This window comes from Rhinopithecus roxellana, chromosome 9 (assembly GCF_007565055.1).
Source record: "Rhinopithecus roxellana isolate Shanxi Qingling chromosome 9, ASM756505v1, whole genome shotgun sequence".
NCBI lineage: Eukaryota > Metazoa > Chordata > Mammalia > Primates > Cercopithecidae > Rhinopithecus > Rhinopithecus roxellana.
The window spans coordinates 95,414,444-95,433,914 of NC_044557.1; the positions used below are offsets into that span (position 1 = coordinate 95,414,444).

General features: G+C 40.0%; 1 protein-coding gene across 2 annotated transcripts in view; it reads left to right on the forward strand.

Moving 5' to 3' along the window:
- ADCY8 (adenylate cyclase 8) overlaps window positions 1–19,471 on the forward strand; it is a 271,601-nt gene that overhangs the window by 159,708 nt on the left and 92,422 nt on the right. For both annotated transcript variants that reach the window (XM_030938186.1, XM_030938187.1), the window contains exon 8: window positions 8,115–8,312. In XM_030938186.1, the coding sequence (XP_030794046.1) occupies window positions 8,115–8,312 (198 nt within the window). The remainder of the gene's footprint in view (window positions 1–8,114; window positions 8,313–19,471) is intronic.

Consider the following 19,471-nt stretch of genomic DNA (forward strand, 5'->3'; position numbering starts at 1 on the left):
AGTCAGGCAAGCTTCGCAGGCAGGAGGGAATCATTGTCAGACCCCACTTGACCCAAGTTAACCTGGCTGGAGTCCTTAGGCCAAGTCTAAGGGAGAAAAATCCAGAATGTTGGTAACTCCCTCTGTGAGGTCTGAGTCTTCTTATCCTGAGAGCTCTGCCCAATCACCTGGAATTGTGGTTGAGCCTGGAGACAAGCCACAGCTGACCACTTGCCCACATCATATCTCAAGAGAACCAGGAGAGTACATCTGTGTCTAAAGCCATGACCCAGAAGTAGGTTGAACTGAAGCAAGAGGCGAGGCATGTAATGTCAGACAAAGCACACCAGGAAGACAACCTAGCATTGTGCTTGAATATCCTGGGACTTAAACCCCCAAATGAGTAAACTGTTTTCATACTCCAGTTTGCCAATATTATTTGAAAAGCCAAGCGTGAGGTTGTGGGGTTCAAATGAGTCACAAATGAGTAAGTGCCTACTGTGGTATCAGCCAGAGCTAGGGGCTCCTCCCCTGCCATTGTTTTATTTTCTTCATTCATAGACTGAAATTTCAGGACACCAAGGAACAAAAGTCTATCAAAGGATTTCACAGATCCCTTCATCCCTATCAAAGTTAGCATCCAGGCAATGGTTGGAAACTTCCAATTCTGCCTAAAGATGGGAAGCAACAATGTCCCAAATGGCCTGAGCCCCAGACTGACATCGTTTACTCATAACTGGGAAACCAGACAACAGAGGGGTGCTGAAATCCTACAGTAGGTTTATTAGAAATGTCTAGGCTAATATTTCAACAGAATGGACATTCTGACCCTTGTTATATCGTTTCCTGGAGCAGAAGCTATGAGACTATTATGAAAATTACTTAAACCGCTTTCCAAAGCAGAATCCCACAGACCTCCTCCCACAATAAGATCTCGTTAAACATTCATTTGCTTTTTCTTGGAAAACAGATTACAGTGACATAAATATTCAAAAAATAAAAGGAAAAGTAAGCATGATTTCTAACTAAAAAAGCATCAAACAGATCATTTGGTTGTACCATTTCATTTTCTCTTAGTATAGACAGGAAAAGTTGCAACAATCTTAACTCACATACCTTGCTTATGGGAAATGGTCCTATTCACTAGCACCTCCACTCCCATAAGAAGGAAAACTTGTTATAAGACAGGGTCTTGGAGATCTCATGTGGCTGTTTTATCAAAGGCTCCCCAAGTCAATGTTTACTCAAATACCACTTAGCACTTTCTTACTAGGAAAATATTTCATCTCACATCTCCCCATTCCCAGATTTGAGGGAAAAAAAATTGTGCCATTTTCAAATATAACAAGCATTCTCCTGAGGTCCTCAATGCAAACCATTGTAGACTAGATCACCTTGAAGCTTTCCCAAGGTATAAGCTTTCTTGAGAATAAATGATAAGTATTCAAGATGATGGATATATTAACTAGGTTAATCCAATCATTGTACAACATATTCATATATCACAATGTACCACATAATTGTATATTATTATAATTTGTCAAAAGAAGACCACAAAATAACTCTTTTGAAAGTAGAAGGCTTCTCTTCCAGGGATTAGGCTGGCATTTTAATGAACAGTAGAGAAAGAATTGCTGTAATGTGTACTGTTGGGGTACTCTTACTCAGACTCACTGTTTTTCCTGTATCTTGTAGGACATAGGAAGTTCATAAGAACTAAAAGGTGGAACCTCTGCCTTTTCCATAACCCAAAGGCTGCAGGCAGCCAGTTTAAAACAGAGGTACAGAAGCTTCCAAGTTAGGCACAGAAACATGCTGCCACGGGGGTAACGGAAGCGTGCTCCAGGAATAGATTGGGGAAGCTGTTGGCCCTACCTATTTCTGAATGCAGATTCCAGCCTGAAACTGAAAACAAGCAGAGTCTTTGGGAAAGGTTAAGACATCTCAGCATGAAAGACAGAAGCTCCACAGCCGTGCCTTGAAATTGCTGAGCTTGACGTTCTCTCTAGGTCTTTCCCATATCAGCAATGAGTTGGCCCACTCTGTGAGACCTCAGTCCCAACTACTAGAGCTAAATCCGAAGACTACCACATGTGCCTTGTCAGGGAGCTAATAAGGAATAAAGTGCTTTCACTAATGACCTTAACCTCCTTCCACCAACTGGCTTATGGAGAACACACAAACTGAAGTTAGCCCAGGTGCTGGTCCCAGAAAAGACTCACGGTTACCACTTGCCAGCCTGTGGTCTCTGGTGCGCTCCAGCAGCCAGCACTGGCAGGTAGTAATGGGAGTGACATTCTCTGGATTCCAAAAGTCTGAATAAAACCTCACATTGGCAAGCATCATTAGGCTGCCTTTAAAGGTCCTTGTTCTTGCTGGAATATTAACTGCATGGGTAGTGCCTTTTATCTCATGCTGAGAAAAACTAGGCATTTGATCAAATCGCAGGAAAATAAACTACTTCTTACTTAATACAGTTTGGTAAACAGAATCTTTCCAAAATTTGAAGTCCATTTGGGAAAGAACAGAAAAAAACTAAAGGGACTTTTGCAGCTAAAGACCAGAAACACTGCCCTGGGGACAATCTTCCTCTAGAGGCACTCAGCCTTTCACCTATCCACTCATTCATTCCTTCCTTTCATATACACTTATTACGAACCTAGCAAATATACTAGGGACTGGAGACTCAATTATAGATAAAACACAATGCCTGGCCTCAAGGAGATCATAGTCTAGAGAAACATTCACCTAATTAGGCAATTACAATGAATCATAGTAATTGTGATAAGGACAATTGCAGCCTCAGAGTAGGCTTCCTGGAGGAGGTGATGTCTTATTTGTTTTTTAAAGTAGCAGTAGGATACATGCCTAGATGCTCCATGTTTCCATGTATAATATGAGTAATTACTTAATAGGTCAGATGATGTCAGGTGCCCAGACTCCACCACAAGGTCAGATACCACATGCGTTGGGTCTGGTACTCTGTGAAGTAGTCCTCACAAGGCATGGACAAACTAAGAATTGTGCAATATGTAGAAACTATGTCACCTATGGAACAATTGGGGAAATCAATTTCATGTGCCCGGTGAAGAAAGCTAAGGACACTGGAAAGCAGCCACATGGAGGGAGATGGATATAGACCTTGTTCAAAGATCAGAAACAGGTCCAGTGTGTGGAAATTGTGAATAACAGCAGGGAAGAACTTTAAAGCACTGTTTCCCAAACAGCATTCCATGAAACATAGAGAGGCAATTCAAGAAAAGGGGGATTTGTGGTCAAAAAAGTTTGGAAGATACAGTTTAAAAGTCTTATTTCTGCAGAACTTATCAGTGCCTTTATCTCAGTAAAGTATATTGAGATAGGAAGATATAAGAAATTTTTCATGCAGTAAACACATTTATTGTGGTTACAAAGTATTTAAGTGACTACAAAGTATCAGGCTTTGTCATAGGCCTTGGAGACAAAGAAACGAACAAAAGAGACAAAATTAAGGTAAGGAGAAATGGCAGTAAACAAATAGTGGATCTACATTTTCTGAACTGATTGGTCCACAGAACCATTTTGTAATGAAGCTTCTCATCATTCTTGTGTTTCTTGAAACACATTTTTGAGAAAGAGTGAATTAGGAGGACCTAACAATGAATTAGATCACTCCAGTACTGTAACTATGTAAGCTGATTTGCAGTGTCTATAAGGATGCTTTACAGGGTCTTTTGAGATTTCAGTATATGATCCCTAAGACCTAAAATGGTTTTGACTCAGCAAAACTGGATGTTTCTAGACAGTACGCCTTCATCCTGCAATCTTGCTGGGAAGAATTATTTGCCGTGACAAACTGGTGAATGAATACCAAATTTTATGACCACCCGTGAAGTGATAGGATCTGCAAGAAAAGTAGGATTTTACTAGGAACACAGATAAAAGACAAGTCCTAAAGAAGAGTGTTCTGATCATAAACCAAATGATGAACTTAAGAGGATTCGTGACTTCCTCCAGCCTGTTCAAATGCAATTTACAAACGGCTACCTGACCCTCTCATTATAATTTTCACCAGAACCCCCCAAACTGTCAACCATCAGAGACTCAGCTCAGATCATTTGCACTTTGATCTGTCTCAAGCACCTGTGAGGGAGGAAGCATTTACGGGAATACCTGAGGAGAGCACCAATCTCCATTAGGATAAATCTACTACGGGCTTCAACATCTTTTTGGGAAAAAACTCAGTCGTGAGAGGCCATCTCAGCTGCAAACTCTGCCATGCTGCTCCAGCCTGACCTCCCAAATATCTAAGCACCAGCTAAAGTAAATGAATAGCATTATTTATTTATAACATCATTTATAACATTATATTATATTGCTGCTTCAATCTGACATCTCAAATATCAAAAACACCAGCTAAGTATACACATACATATATTATATATAAATACAATATATACTTCAATCATACATTGAAGCATACATTCAAATATATGTATTCAATTATATATATATATTATATTATAGTCAAGTATGGCATTTTCCATTTTCTTCCATTTCATCCATTTGTTTTTCCTATTCTTTAGCCAGTTGTTTAAGGTGTTTATGTGAAAGAACCATCTCAACATTTTGGAGGTCAATTTAATACTGGAATCATTATTTGGAAGCTTATGCTATTTTTAAACATGATCTCAGTCTAGCTCACACTGGTGCTGTAAGTCTTAAAAAGAGAAAGCCTTGGGGGGAGGGGGGAGGAGGGAGGGATTGCATTGGGGAGTTATACATGATATAAATGATGAATTGATGGGTGCTGACGAGTTGATGGGTGCAGCACACCAACATGGCATAAGTATACATATGTAACAAACCTGCACGTTATGCACATGTACCCTAGAACTTAAAGTATAATAAAAAAAAAAAGAGAGAAAGCCTTATTCTATTAAAAATAGCTCATTCCAGTATGACTCTAATGACTCCAAATAGACAAATAAGGCAAGTTATACCTGTCTCCACTACTGACTACAAATGAACCACTGTGAATATATCAGTGTATGGATTTTTTATGTTGGTAACATTATCCCACTGAAGGTGACGTCTTAGTGGTCATTACGAATGACTAATGAGATAGAGGGGTATCACAGATGATCCCAAATCATAGTCACCCCCAAAGATATGTATGCTTTGCAGTGTACTGGGAATTAAATGAAAGCAGATAATTTCCTGATGTCCCTTTCTAGTTTCAATTTGCTTGCCATCTTGAGTTAATGATGGTCTTCCCTTAAGCACATATACCCCTAAGAAGTGAGGTAGGTGCTAGAGAGTTTGCTGGCCAAACAGCATATATAATTGTCACATGTAATTAACAGAGGAAATTATCAGAAAAAAAAGACCACTGAAAATTGACTACCTGCATAAAATGCTAGGAAAACACTTGCAAAGAATGAAAATAACTACAGGGGCAAGAAAAGAATTCTCTACCACATTGTTGACATTTTGATGAAAGGAGCTCCCTGCCAACTATTACCCATAACTTGGTGGTGGTGATGAAAGAAAGAAGAATACCTCTAAATTTCTCTCTCATTTGAAGCAACCACATAGACAGCCAATAGAATGTGGAGAGGAGCAGGGGAGATTCGAAAGGAGGAGATTTCATTGGTCTCTGTCCTACAGAAGTGGCGAATGGCAGCAGAATCCTTCTCTGAATGGACGGCTGAATACAGCACAGGCAACCAGGAAGCAATGTCTATTCCTAATTTCCAAATGTCCTCTACATACCAGTACCAGTTCCTGCTAACGTTTTCACCAGTTTATATCAATAGGAGAAAAATAAGAACAAAGTAGATAGTTATTTATTAAACTACATGTATTCAATGTAAAGGACTGTCTTTTATTCTGAGATTGCATCATTCCTGTTGAGGAAAAAAAATGCCCTTTCTTCTATTACATAATGGTCACATTAAAGAGCTGTAGTTCCTACTGCTGTTGCTACTGCTGCTGCTGCTGCTACTGTAATTTAAACAAATTAGTCCCCAAACTATTTTTTGAAACTTCCCTCCTCTGTGAAATCCAAAAGTCTTAGAGTCACTGAAGGCATAAGGCACTGGTAGAGTGGATAAGCTCAATTTAGTTTATAGAAGGAAAACCATATACAAATAAAAATATCAGACAGTGAGAGATGCTTAACTATGAATGTGCTTAGATGTAGCAGATTTCATCTCCAGCTGTTAGACCCCAGCTCCAAGCACTTACAAGGGCACCCTGGCATCCCAAGGTCAGAATGTATGGTCATACAAGGACAGCTGGACTGTCATTTCCATCTCCTCTTCAAGATGGAAACTGGAGTTTTATCACCTTCCACGCCATATGAAAAAAACTTCTGCCCAAAAAACCAATGGGAAATCCACCAAGTGGCCGACAGTTCAGCTTCCTTTGCTTTCTGGGATGCTGTACTGATGGCATTTAATTCCAGGGGCTAAACTCTCTGGCCCCGCATGTATCCTGCTGTTCAATTATCTGGAACATTGGTTCTTGCTTCCTTGTCTCTGCTCCAGCCCTTCTCCTAACATGCCTCCCCCTAACATTTATTTTTTTCACTGTAGTAGTCTCCTTAGTACTCAGAGCTGAAAGTGCATGCTTCAGTGCCCTAAGCGCATATATTTTGCTTTCTCATGTTAGCACATGCAGCTCTATTCTTTATTCTAGGGCTGGAGAAGAGGGTTTCAGTAAATTCTAGCCATGATGAGCTCTGCTATAGAATGCTTTAGAGGCTTTGAATTTATGTTACATTGATTATCTTCATGAAGGTTAAAATGAAGGGTTCAACAACACCATAGGGAGAATCCTTATGGGGTGGGCTGGATGGCTTCACAGAGGTCAAAGCTCCTGACTCCAGCTGTGGTCCTGGAGTCAGCAGATCTGGTTTGGCGGCAAATGAGCAAGTCTCTCTGAGGCTCATCGACATCTGAAGGTTTGGCAAGAGGATCTGCAAGGTCCTATGTCACCTCTCACAGGCTGCCATTTGATGACTCTATAATCTTATCTTCGTCTAGCCTGTGTTCTAAACATAGCCAAGCTGAGAAGCTGGCAGAGAAAAGCAAATGCAGTGAGTGTGTATAGAGGCAGAGAATTTTCACTTCCTTACTCACTCTACAGATGCGTGGCATCCTCTACTTTCCCTCAAGAAAATCTCTTGGAAGGATGGGTTGAGGTTCCTTATCCCTATATCCCTTCAGGTCCAACTCACACTTTTTTTTTTAATCTAAGAAGCTGCCTTAAATTGGTGCTGTGAGTGACACTGCATTTGGCTAGATCCAGCCAGTTAATCTTACCATGGCTGCTAAATCACCAGGAGAAAAGGTCTCCCTGCCAAACCTGGTGTGTCTTTGTAAGCCAATGCAGTTTCTGCATCCATATATCCATATCCAGTGACCAACCATGGTGGTTATGCCTTTCCCCGTCTCGTGCTGTGTAACCCTGTGAAATGGTGGGAGGCTGCAACTTACTTGCATTTTTTACCTAAAAGAAATTACACACATATATCTATATGAATATATAGATATATAATGGCCTATGCTGAGGGAGGGACATATTAGCAAAGTAAAAAATTTAACAATCTTTATCAAGTTTAAGGAGCAGATCCTGGCACATTTGGCTGTCTTTCTATGAGTGATGCTAAAAAGAAAAAAAAAAAAAAATGCAAGCCGTAAGACCCCAAGTCTCTCCACCACCATTAAATGAAAGGTCACACAAAAATGTGGAATCTACTCAGTTGGAGATGATCATTTTTGTGGACTTTTAACATATATTTACTTTCCGTTGTTTTTTTGGTTCTCTTTCTCTCATACCCAGGTTGTGCCTGGTTAGAGAAAGGGTCTTGATTAACATTTCTAAGCCAACAGCTCTCCAAATACCTCAACCAAAGGAATTCAGTGTGCCTACATAGAGAAAAGGGAAGTGTACCTCTGGATGTGATATTTTGCCAGGTTGTGTTTCTCTGCACCAAATGCTATCAGATCAACTTCTGTAGGTTTCACTGAATACAACTGCATGGAATGCTATTACTGTTTGCAATGCAACATGATCTAAAAACATTGCATTTCTTTTTTATCTAAAGGGGACTAGCAGGTTTATTGTGTTTGCATGTGCTTTCCCCCTAGACTCTGGCTGCCCTAACAAGAAATTCAATAAATCTGCTTCCAAACCATCTTGCACAAGCTTTGCATGTCCAGTCTGGGCCTGAGGAAATTAACAAGAGAATAGAACATACCATCGACTTGCGGAGTGGCGATAAATTGAGAAGAGAGCATATCAAGCCATTCTCACTGATGTTTAAAGACTCCAGCCTGGAGCACAAGGTAGAGCTGGGTCTACACAGTGGCTCTTTTTCTGAGTTAATTGTTGTAAATGTTCATGGGACTGGAGAGAGAGCCCAGGGGCTGTGGTTTTGGTTTCTTTGTTTGTTTGCTTTGGTTTGGTTTGGTAGTGTCTTTTATTTTTTCTCCTTGAAAATCATGAGTAGACTGAAGGCCATGAAAGGAGATGAAAGTTAGATTAAGAGAGCATCAGCTTGCTCTTTAAGGAAAAGAGGACTCAAAGAACAAAAACTCCTTTAACTCAGTAAGCATCAAAAGAGTTTCTTCCACTTTGAGATCATTAAGCCAAGTGGCATTAACAGCCACCTACCTTTGCTTTTAGATGAATTCACATCAGCTGCAACCATTTTAACATAATAATGAAGGCACCCAATAACTTGATGTAAGCATCAGTGATAAACACTGTCTTTCTTAGACTTTAGATACCTATTCTCCCGTTTTCCCAGTTGTCTGCTGCCTCAGAGTCCTCTGACCTGGGCCTAGTAGAAAGAAGATAGGTTGTGGATTCGGAGTCAAATTTGAATTCCACCTCTGCCACTTTCTTGCTGTGTGACCTTAGATAAGTAAAGTAACCTCTCTGAGCATGAGTTCCTCTCTGTACAATGAGGAAAATGAATGCACCCACCTTACAGTTAATATGGAAGTCTTCAGGGCAATACCTTGATTAGGTAAAGTGTTCAAGGATGGCAGCTATCATCATATTAATGAGGACTTTTCCATTCCCCTCCCCCACCTCAGCTTTGAACTGGAGAGGGGAGTGGGCAGATGGGGTGCCCACCCTGCTTACCTGGGTTGCTCCTTTGCACTGATGGAAGCTGACAGACCTTCCTTGACTGAGCACAAGAGGTGCCTGGCATCTGCAGGAGCCCCAGGCAGGAACAGCAGGGAATCTACAAGCAAATTTCTGGAGTTTGATTCAATACTCTGTAAAGCTCCAGTGAGCAATTTTTTTGTAAATTTGTTCAGCTGCCTGGGAGATTTGCTTTCCTTAGTTCAGAGAATTCACAATTCTGTGCACATACACCATTCCCAATGAGCTTCTTTGATAACCACCTCAGGATTGCAGACTCCAAAATTAATACCTTCACCTACAGTTCCCAATTTGAGATGATTGTGTCTATGTACTGACAAAACAAAAGGAAAAGAAACATTTTGCCGCCCTCAACCCCCCACAAAAAAAGTAACAGACACAATTCTCCTATTCATCATATGATTAAGGGCTTAAGGACCAAAATAAATGCAGTTTCTTTCCTGGTTACTGCATTGAAGAAGCTAGGATGAAGAGCTGATGGCTTTACAAAGAATCTTCTCAATTAGCTTGTGTAAATGCCTGTGTCCAGGGCTATACAAAATGCTTTTATTTATTTTTGCTCAAGATGTACTTGCCTCACTAATAACCTAACCCCTGCATACTACAGATAGTTTCTAGTGTGTTTTATTTAATGGCATTCACATCTCATCTGCAGCCATCTGGTATTGTACCAGAAATGGACCTAAGGGAGGCACAGCATGCCTGAGGTTGATTTCTGTGACCAGGGAAGATTCTTCTAGAAGAGCCAAAGGACAGCACCCTGAACAAACATGGGACTTGCCCATTGACAGTTTAGCCACAGACCACCTAACCTGTGCTAAGCATTACATGGGTTCCCCAGTGGTGACGGCAACAGGACACATCAGAAAACGATCACTTGTCTTCTGTCACAGAGATATTCTTCATTGACTCTTGCTCTGAGATCATCTCTAGGGACTGTGTTACTGCTGAGCAGAGAATATATCACAAGTAACATTCATTGGGTATTTACCAAGTACCAGGCACTATTTCTAAGCTGTCTGCATAAATCAACTGACAACAACAGTAATATAAAGTAGATGTTATTATGAACCTCATTTTATACTTGATGAAAGGAGACATGGAGAAATTATTATGACGTCTTCCCAAAGTCAAACTGTCAGAGAGGGACTGGAATCTGCACCCACCGTGATGCCATAGCCACTGCTCTTTTCTGTTGACTATGCTGCCCCTGCCAGGAGTTCCCAGGACTTGATTTCCCAGGGTTTCGTACGAAGAAGACAATCCTGTGCTGTCTTCATTTTCCTTTTGTCGAACTTTGGATGCAGTGGGAGGCATAGAGAGGGAGTTTACAGGAGAGGCTAAGTAGGAAAGGGTTCTAGAGCCATAACAAAATTAAAACAAGGCTTTCAAACACATAGGATTCCAGAATCAGAAAATAGCATTAATATGCAGTTCCTCTGTGCTTGCTGTTAGATATGTCAGTTTACTGTTCCACTTACAGAAGAGGAAACTAAACTTCCAAGAGGTTAAGTAGAGATCTTAGATCTCAAAATCCAGCTACCATATTTCATTCACGCTAAGGTGTCATCAACTATGAGATGCTCAATTTTCTATACAGCACTCAGAAAGGAAAAAGAAACTCAATATGGGTTTCTAAGAGGAAACACACACTAATAAACTGGGCTTACACCCTCAGGGTAAGGATGTGGGGGGGCTGGGGCTGGTAGGACATCCCCCTTAGGCAAGGGCAGTGAGGAAACCCACATGCCTATATCCTGGTATTGATTAAATAAAGGGAAGAAGCTCCCCAAGAATTTAAACTCCAAAATGGAATCTGCATAGGTTTGCTGCATGGATTTACACTTAGAATGTGGACCAAAAAAAAAAAATTATCAGAGAATTTAATTTAAAATGATCCTGGGTTGATATTGCCACCTGGTGACCACAGAAGCAATTGCAAACCTCCCTGGAAGGAACTCAAGATTTTAGGATTCCCTTGATAATAAGGTGCATGCTGATTTCAGAGATGTTAAAGTGCACATTTTAAGGAAAATTGTACATTTTTAGTAAGAATATATATCTTAGAATTTTAAAAATACATACAATATTTATGATTCTAAAGCCTCTTCTTTTCCCACTGCCCTACCCTTCTTCTTGGGAACAAGCCTGGACCATAAAAGTATGTTTTCTGAAAGGAAAAATGGAAATGGAAATAATTGTTCCTTTGCAATCTTTGTAGGAAAGAAAAGGCTTTATTCTGTTTGAACAATAAGAAGATACATGAATAAGGGAACCCGTTTGCCTTTCCACCTTTATGAGAACACTGAAATGTTCAAACACTGAAATGAACAAAGCTCCATTGAAATGTATAGAAATATCATTCAGACATTCCCTGGTCACATTTGCCTATAATAATTGGCATACCTATCCACAACACTATGTGAAACAGGACGTTTATATACTTCATGGTATTGCATAAATACTTGTTGAATGAATAAGGAAATGAGTAAATACTCAGTTTAAGAAGGTTAGATAAGACTGTCTCACCCCCTGTAGCTGTTATCAGGATATTTTTTGTGAACTCTAAGAGGCGAAAGGCATGGGTCAGTTTTGATGTGACTCTTTTCAGTGGAGTTTCAGCAGAGAATAAAAGTTCTGTGTACTCCCTGCCGTGGAATTTCAAAGGTGGCTCACTCCCTGCTCCCTCACAGGAGTCTTTTGAGTTAAGCTTCAGAACAGTGTGCTCATGACTCATGCAGCTTAGCAAACACATCTTTCCTTCTCTAGTCCTTGGATTCTTTATCTGTGAAATGAGGACATTGGACAGCTCCTGATCACTTCTGCAGTTAATGCTATAAATCTATGAATTTCCTATGACCATGGTGGCCATATGTCCTGGTTTGCCTGGGAGAGTAGTAGATGCCTATTTTTACAATGTGAAATTAGTATCACCTCCCTTCACTCTCAAAAATCACTCAGTGTGGATGATATGTAACAGGTCATGTGACCCAACGCTTGGGCCTCAGCCAGGTTAGAATTAGTGACTCAACATCTTCCTTCACTACCCAGCCAATCATCAGGACTTTCTAAGCACACCTCTGGATAGTGGAGAGGGGACCTTTTCCAGTTGCCAAAGGCCTTCTTCAGCTCCTCCCACAGATGAATCCTTTGCCCTTCTTTAGTCAGGCTAAATATTTCCTAAGTGGCCTTACAGATCTCATGGGCAAGCACAAATCAGAACCATGGTAAAAAGATGTAGAAAACATAATGTGTCTGTCAGATGCTACCAATCATATTGGTATTTCCTTATTGAGCATTTCTTATTTGATATTTTCTTATTAATAGAAGAATGCATTTTCACTAGTAAAAGTTGATACTAAGTATAAGGCAAAAAGAAAAAAATGAAATCTGTTTGGATCTTTCAACCCAGGGTAACCACTGTTACCATTCTGGCATCTGTCATTCTGGTCTTACATGAGTGTGAATCTGTAGACTTATGTACACAACCATATTTGTCCATTTTCATGCTGCTGGAAAAGACATACCTAAGATGGGGCAATTTACAAAAGAAAGGGGTTTATTGGACTTACAGTTCCACATGGCTGGGGAGGCCTCACAATCATGGTGGAAGGTGAAGGAGGAGCAAGTCACATCTTACATGGCTAGCATCAGGCAAAGAGAGAGCTTGTGCAGGGAAACTCCCATTTTAAAAACCATTATATCTCACGAGACCCATTAACTATCATGAGAACAGCACAGGAAAGACCCACCCCCATGATTCAGTCATCTCCCACTGGTGCCTCCCACAACATGTGGGAATTATGGGAGCTACAAGATGAGATTTGGGTGGGAACACAGAACCAAACCATATCAACAACTTTTACAAAAATAGACCATTGTATGCACAGGGCTTTGTAACATAGTGCTAAGCATTCTTTGCGTGAGCTTTTTTCCCCATAATTAAATCTTCAATTACACAGTGATTTTAGTATTCACATACTATCTCATTGCACATTTTAACCATTTCAGGCTTTTTAAAAGAGTTTTTCACTGTTATAAATTACAAATTGTGTTGTAATGACTATTCTCATAATTAAGTTATGCATTTTTGCTTATTTATTTATTTATTTATTTTTTTTTTGAGACGGAGTCTCGCTCTGTCGCCCAGGCTGGAGTGCAGTGGCCAGATCTCAGCTCACTGCAAGCTCCGCCCCCCGGGTTCACGCCATTCTCCTGCCTCAGCCTCCCGAGTAGCTGGGACTACAGGCGCCCGCCATCTCGCCCGGCTAGTTTTTTGTATTTTTTAGTAGAGACGGGGTTTCACCGTATTAGCCAGGATGGTCTCGATCTCCTGACCTCATGATCCACCCGTCTCGGCCTCCCAAAGTGCTGGGATTACAGGCTTGAGCCACCGCGCCCGGCTGCTTATTTATTTTTTAGGATAAAATCCTAGGGGTGGGTGAAAGAGAATTCACATTTAAAAATACTTAATAGTTGTTTTGAAATTGCCCTAAAAAATTGTGCTTACACTTTTTAAAAATTGTCAATTTGATAAGAAGTAAAAAGCAGCACCAGCCTGGCATTTCTGTTTTTATTTTTAAAATTATTATTGCAGTTGAAGGGTTGTCAGTACATATTTTGGCCTTTATATTTCTCCTTTTGTGACTTGCACATTTCTCATACCTTAATGGTATGATTTACACATTTGTCTTCATCACCCATCTATTATTGCAGTGCTCACCTTTGTCTTTTGGATTTGTGAGCCTTCTTTACACACTGAGGTACTTAACCTTTTGTGGGATCACCTATCTTGGGCTCTTCCATTTTCAGAGCACTTACAAGAAGGTGATGTTTCTCAGCCTCTGGTCCTCATTTCTCTTCTGGGAAAGGACTCTGAATTAGGCTTAGGATAGGGAAGACAATTAATTACATTTACTTATGGATGTTTCCAAGCCAGAGTAGCCAATCCAAAACCTTTAGTGTCTTAGGAGAGCTTAATAACATAGGAACACTTATTCGGAATTATTTCATTAAGCTAAGTGTTCCAAAAACAATGTTATCACCTTAGAATAAGGTGACTTCCTTGTCTTGAATAAAGATTAAGGTATGTTTAATATATACTTCAAAATTGATTGGGTAACTATGCTTTGGATATAGGCATTTTTGTGGGTAAAGTGTTATAATCAAGCCATATCAAGGAAGATTAAAGTTCCTTCCTTCTTTTAATGCTGATATTTTTCCTCTTGATTCTTAATTGTTTCGAGAAAAGGCATCCTTTGTCCTTATGACAAATTTATGTACTAAAACTCTCTTCATCTCAGGCTAAGAGTTTTCAAACTTAAGAATCATCTGGGGATCTCGTTTGAAATGCAGGTACCATCCCATCACCCTGCCCCCAAGATTCTGATTTGGCAAGAACTGCATTTTGGTAGACATTCTTTTTTGGATTTTGTTATTCTAGGTTTTGGCCATCTTTCTCTGTCCTTGATTGAGCGTGAGACTCAGGCTGGTCACTTGCCTCACGTCTTCAGAGATCAGCTTACATCAAAAAGTCCCCAGATCCTCATTCAAGGGTAATATGGCTTTTAACGAATCTAGAGGAGGTATCTCCATGAGGCTAATAATGGCTTCAGGACCACAGTCTTTGGAATCAACTAGACCTCAGTTCAAGTCCCACTTTGGAAATAGAAGTGGGCATAAAGGACAGTTGATTAGTTTACTGATCAATAATGGGTAATGACAAGTTGATATCTTTCTGTCACTCAAACGGATACCCACACACATGTATAAAATTCTCATTTTGCTCACCAGTATTTAGTCTTTGTTGAAAGACAGAGGAAAGAACATAGACTGGATTCCTGACTTGAACCCAGTTCCAACCAGTTACTGGTTGGGTGATATGAAGCAAGGGGCTTGATCTCATTGAAATGAGTATGATTGTCTGCCCTTAGGGATTGTCATGAAAATTAAATGGCACAATATTCATATAACAGAAGTTTGGATAAATGCAATAGTCTTTCTTTTCCCTTGTCCTTCTAATTAATCCTCTGCCAACCCAAACCTGCACAAGGCAAGACCCTCTTTAAGATAAATCTCACGCTTCTCCTAGAGCTTTTTCTAAAATAAATAAATAAATAAATAATAACAGTACTTCATTGAAAATGGTGGTGGGAAGGGCCAATCTTAATGTGTCTTGTATTCCAGGGTACCAGGGTTCCACCCTTCATTAATTTAAGCAAGTACAGCCTTGTAATTCTTTGGAAGAGGTGCTTCCATCAATCTCCCAGGATCATTGGAGCATAAGCAGTGACCACCTTGGCCTCTGAGACGTGTTTAAATTTGTAGGTGTCATTTGCTTGTCTTTTCTCTAAATGATTTGATTATTCTAAGATCCTTATTATCATTATTTTCCAAAAAAAAAAAAAAGGTAAGAAAGATTGTTTCTGTCTTCAAGGATGATTGGTGTTTGATCATCCCAAAGGCCATGCTTTTCTTCCTGTGAGGACAAGCCAGCTCAGGATTAGATATTTCACACATGGGTTTCTTTGTGCTCCTGCAAAAGATTGTCTTTCTGTCCACACTTCTTGTGATTCCTTGGGAGTCCATCAGGCATGGCTCAGAGTATTCACTCTAGCGATTCTTGGGAAGTGCATCCAACAGAGCTCAGAGCATTCATGCTGTTGATTATTGGGAAGTCCATCAGCAACAGCTCAGAGCATTCAGTCTACTTGGTTTGGATTCCGTTTGTGTCCACTCCATTGGGCATCTTATATTGAGATGATATAGGAAGACATAAAACCACAGCTTCTGTACCCTGGGAACTTACACTCTGTCTTGTGATCTGGGAACTTCCCATCCTAACACTGGGCATGATAATGGCCACTTTGCAAGGTGGTGCAGATGAAATGCAGGTAATACTTAAGTGCCTTGGAGGCTGCAATGAATTGCAACTGAGGCAGCAATGTGACAAGGAAACTGATATTTGTTGATCACTTACTACCATATCATGACTATTTTAAATGTTTTGCCTCATTTTACTTAAGTGTCACCACATCCTTTATGGAGGTACTAATTGTACTATTTGGCAGGTAAGGGTGTCTCAGAGAGTTTGAACAGCTTTTCCAAGACCCACAGTAATAGAAGGCAGCAGAGTGGGGATTCAAATAGAGTTCACTGTGACTCCCAAGCTATTCTACCACTTCTGTGACACCTTGAAAAATCCTGTCTTTCTTCTAAGCACCTGATTTTCATATAGTTTGAAATTCATGAAGGATGCAGCCAGTGGGTTGCAAGGGAGGAGTTATACAATAATGCATATGGCAAATATACCTTAGAGGCAAAAACAAAACAAAAAAAGTTAAAACCATGAACATTTCTTTTATCCTCTATTCATTCCCCTCCCACAAACAAGTATCCGTCCCAGACACGAATATCCACACATGTACACATATGTAGGCACACACATATACAAATAATCCACCTCATGTTTCTGGCAACAGACACAATCTTGATAAAGGGAGCCTGAAAACAAAGGCAACTCTATCACCCTAGCTATCCATGAACATGTAAGAATCAAATAAGTGAATACATGAACACGTGAAACACTTTTTCTCTTAGGCCAGTGGGAGAAGGAATGATGAGTCCTTGAACCACCCTTGAACTGTGTATCCCAAAAATGGCTGATTAACTTGAGCATCAAGGAGGTAGTTTCATGATAAAATGGCTCAAGAGAAGACAAAGCCAGAAATAGCCTCATGGAACGATCAAACCCGGCCGGGAGTGGATGCTTACGCCTGTAATCCTAGCATTTTGGGAGGCTGAGGAGGGTGGATCACTTGAGGTCAAGAGTTTGAGACCAGCCTGGCCAACATGGCAAAACCCTGCCTCTACTAAAAATACAAAAATTAGCCACATGTAGTGGCATGCACCTGTAATCCCAACTACTCAGGAGGCTGAGGCACAAGAATCACTTGAAGCTGGGAGGCAGAGGTTGCAATGAACTGAGATCACACCACTGCACTCTAGCCTGGGTGACAGAGCAAGACTCCATCTCCCAAAAAAAAAAAAAAAAAGATCAAATTCATATTAAACAAAACTGAAGTTGTATGAGCTTCATTTGTTACACACAACTAAGCTTTTGCTAGTTTTATATTATGATAATTATTGTAAATAGTGCTTACTATGAACCAAGTTCTGTGCTGAGTATTTTCAAAAACATTCATTTAATGTTACTTTTTTCCGTTAGCAGCCACATAAAACCAAGGATTTGCCACACAAGAGAATCTTTAGATAATTATTTGGCTGAGTACAGTTGGTTCTTAGCTGTGTCCAGAATGTCTCTCAGTTTTTTTCTGTCATTTATAAAGAAAATCAAAGTTAAATGGAGGCTTTAAAAACTTCAAGAAAAATACATCATAAACTCTAAAATGTTTCTTACTTCATCGCATCAACTTTTATTGGAGTTGTAATGATTAGAATAAAACAATAAAGGAGAAATCTGGGCAAAGAAAAGAAGGCTAAGCAAATGAATGAATTTTCTGATGGGTTAGGATGTTGGACTCTGGAATTAGGTAATAAGCAAAATGCGCATTTTTGTCTTGGAGACATTCAGAATTTGTTGAACCACTCCAGTCTTATTTAGATGAACAGAAATGGGAACATGGAGCATGAACCAAATGATCTCAGCTTTTCTCTTGCATTTTTCTAAATCATATATCTCCTAGTCATTTTCAAGATCTTATTATTAAAATGGTTTTTAAAGATTTATTCTGTTATAGCATCAAGCTGCTCTTGAGTTTTTACCACTCTAGTAAGTCCCAACATAGTATAAATACCTTGGCCTCCTCCTTCAGATATGAAGGACAGGTTTCAAAGAGGCTTAGGGAAGAAATCCATCCCTTAGTCAGGACAGTAGACGTACATGACTCCTTTATTGTCTTGATGTTACCTTGCAAAATTAGAGCTGTTTCTACCACCCTCTGGGTGGTATCAAGTGCCATTCCGTGTGTATTTTTTAATCAGACCAATTAGCTAGCTTCTGTCCCATAAAGCCAGCATTTTCTGAGTCAGGAATTCCAATTTCACCTATAATGGTGTAATATAGAATTACAGAATTATGAGGCCATTGACCTGATCACTGAAGCAATTTTAATACTTCATGTGTAGACATCATTATCATCTACAACCAGGGACTTCTAGGTAAAGAATATAGCAATAGTTACCACTCTCTTGGCTTCTCCATGGCTGGGGTTGGGGGTGGGGGGCTGGACCACTCAAGAAATGAAGAGTTCTTCCTCCCAAGGATGAAAGATTTGGGGGAGAGTGAGCTAGAAGAATGGTGGTTTGGAAAGTTTTTAAAAGTTCTTCTTGAAATTCTCATGTGCCCAATCTAACCCCACTACCAAGGAAGAGCATAATGTTAGGAAATGTATTACCACCCTAGGGTCTTCTGTCACCCCTGGGCAGGTGTTCTCCCAGCCTTGCAGTTCTGAAGCCCATCAATCTTAAATACATGTTAGCATGTTTCCTTGTGAGTCAACTTAACATGATTAAATCCAATTTTGTTCAAAGCTCAGTTTACTTGGGAAGAAGTATGTCAGTGAGAGATTCTGCACACTCACCTGTCACTCATAGAATTGCTCTTAATAACAACTTTATTGATATAGGAACCAAGATAGAGAAGATGGCCTATTTCAAAATTTTAAAATTACTGAAAATTAGTCTCATTGCAATTATGCCTTTTATCCAAATGTTTTTTGTTTGTTTGTTTTTTGTTCTTGTTTTTCTTTTTTTGAGTCAGTGTCTCACTTTGTCTTCCAGGCTGAAGTGCAGTGGCACCATCTCGGACTCAATGCAACCTCCGCCTCCTGGGTTCAAGTGATTCTCCTGCCTCATCCTCCTGAGTAGCTGGGACTACAGGTGCACACCACCACACCCAGCTAATTTTTGTATTTTTAGTAGAGACAGGGTTTCACCATGTTGGCCACGATGGTCTTGAACTCCTGACCCCAGACGATCCACCTGCCTCAGCCTCCCAAAGCACTGGGATTACAGGCATGAGCCATTGCTTCCAGTCCAAATGCTCTATTTTAAGGATGCTCTAGGCTACTACCATGCTACAGAATGCATGAATTTAACAACAGAACAGTGGTTAAATTTCTTTATCCACTAAAGCAAAATGAACAGATTATCCCAGTTGAGAATTTTCTTTTACAAATATATTAATATATACTAATAAAAGATGTGCTAGAAAATTTTCTTTCATCAAACTAAATTTATCCAAAGATGAAATGGGCTCCCAAGTGAGGAGCTGATTTCCCCCAACACTGGAAATATTCAAGCAGGAGTT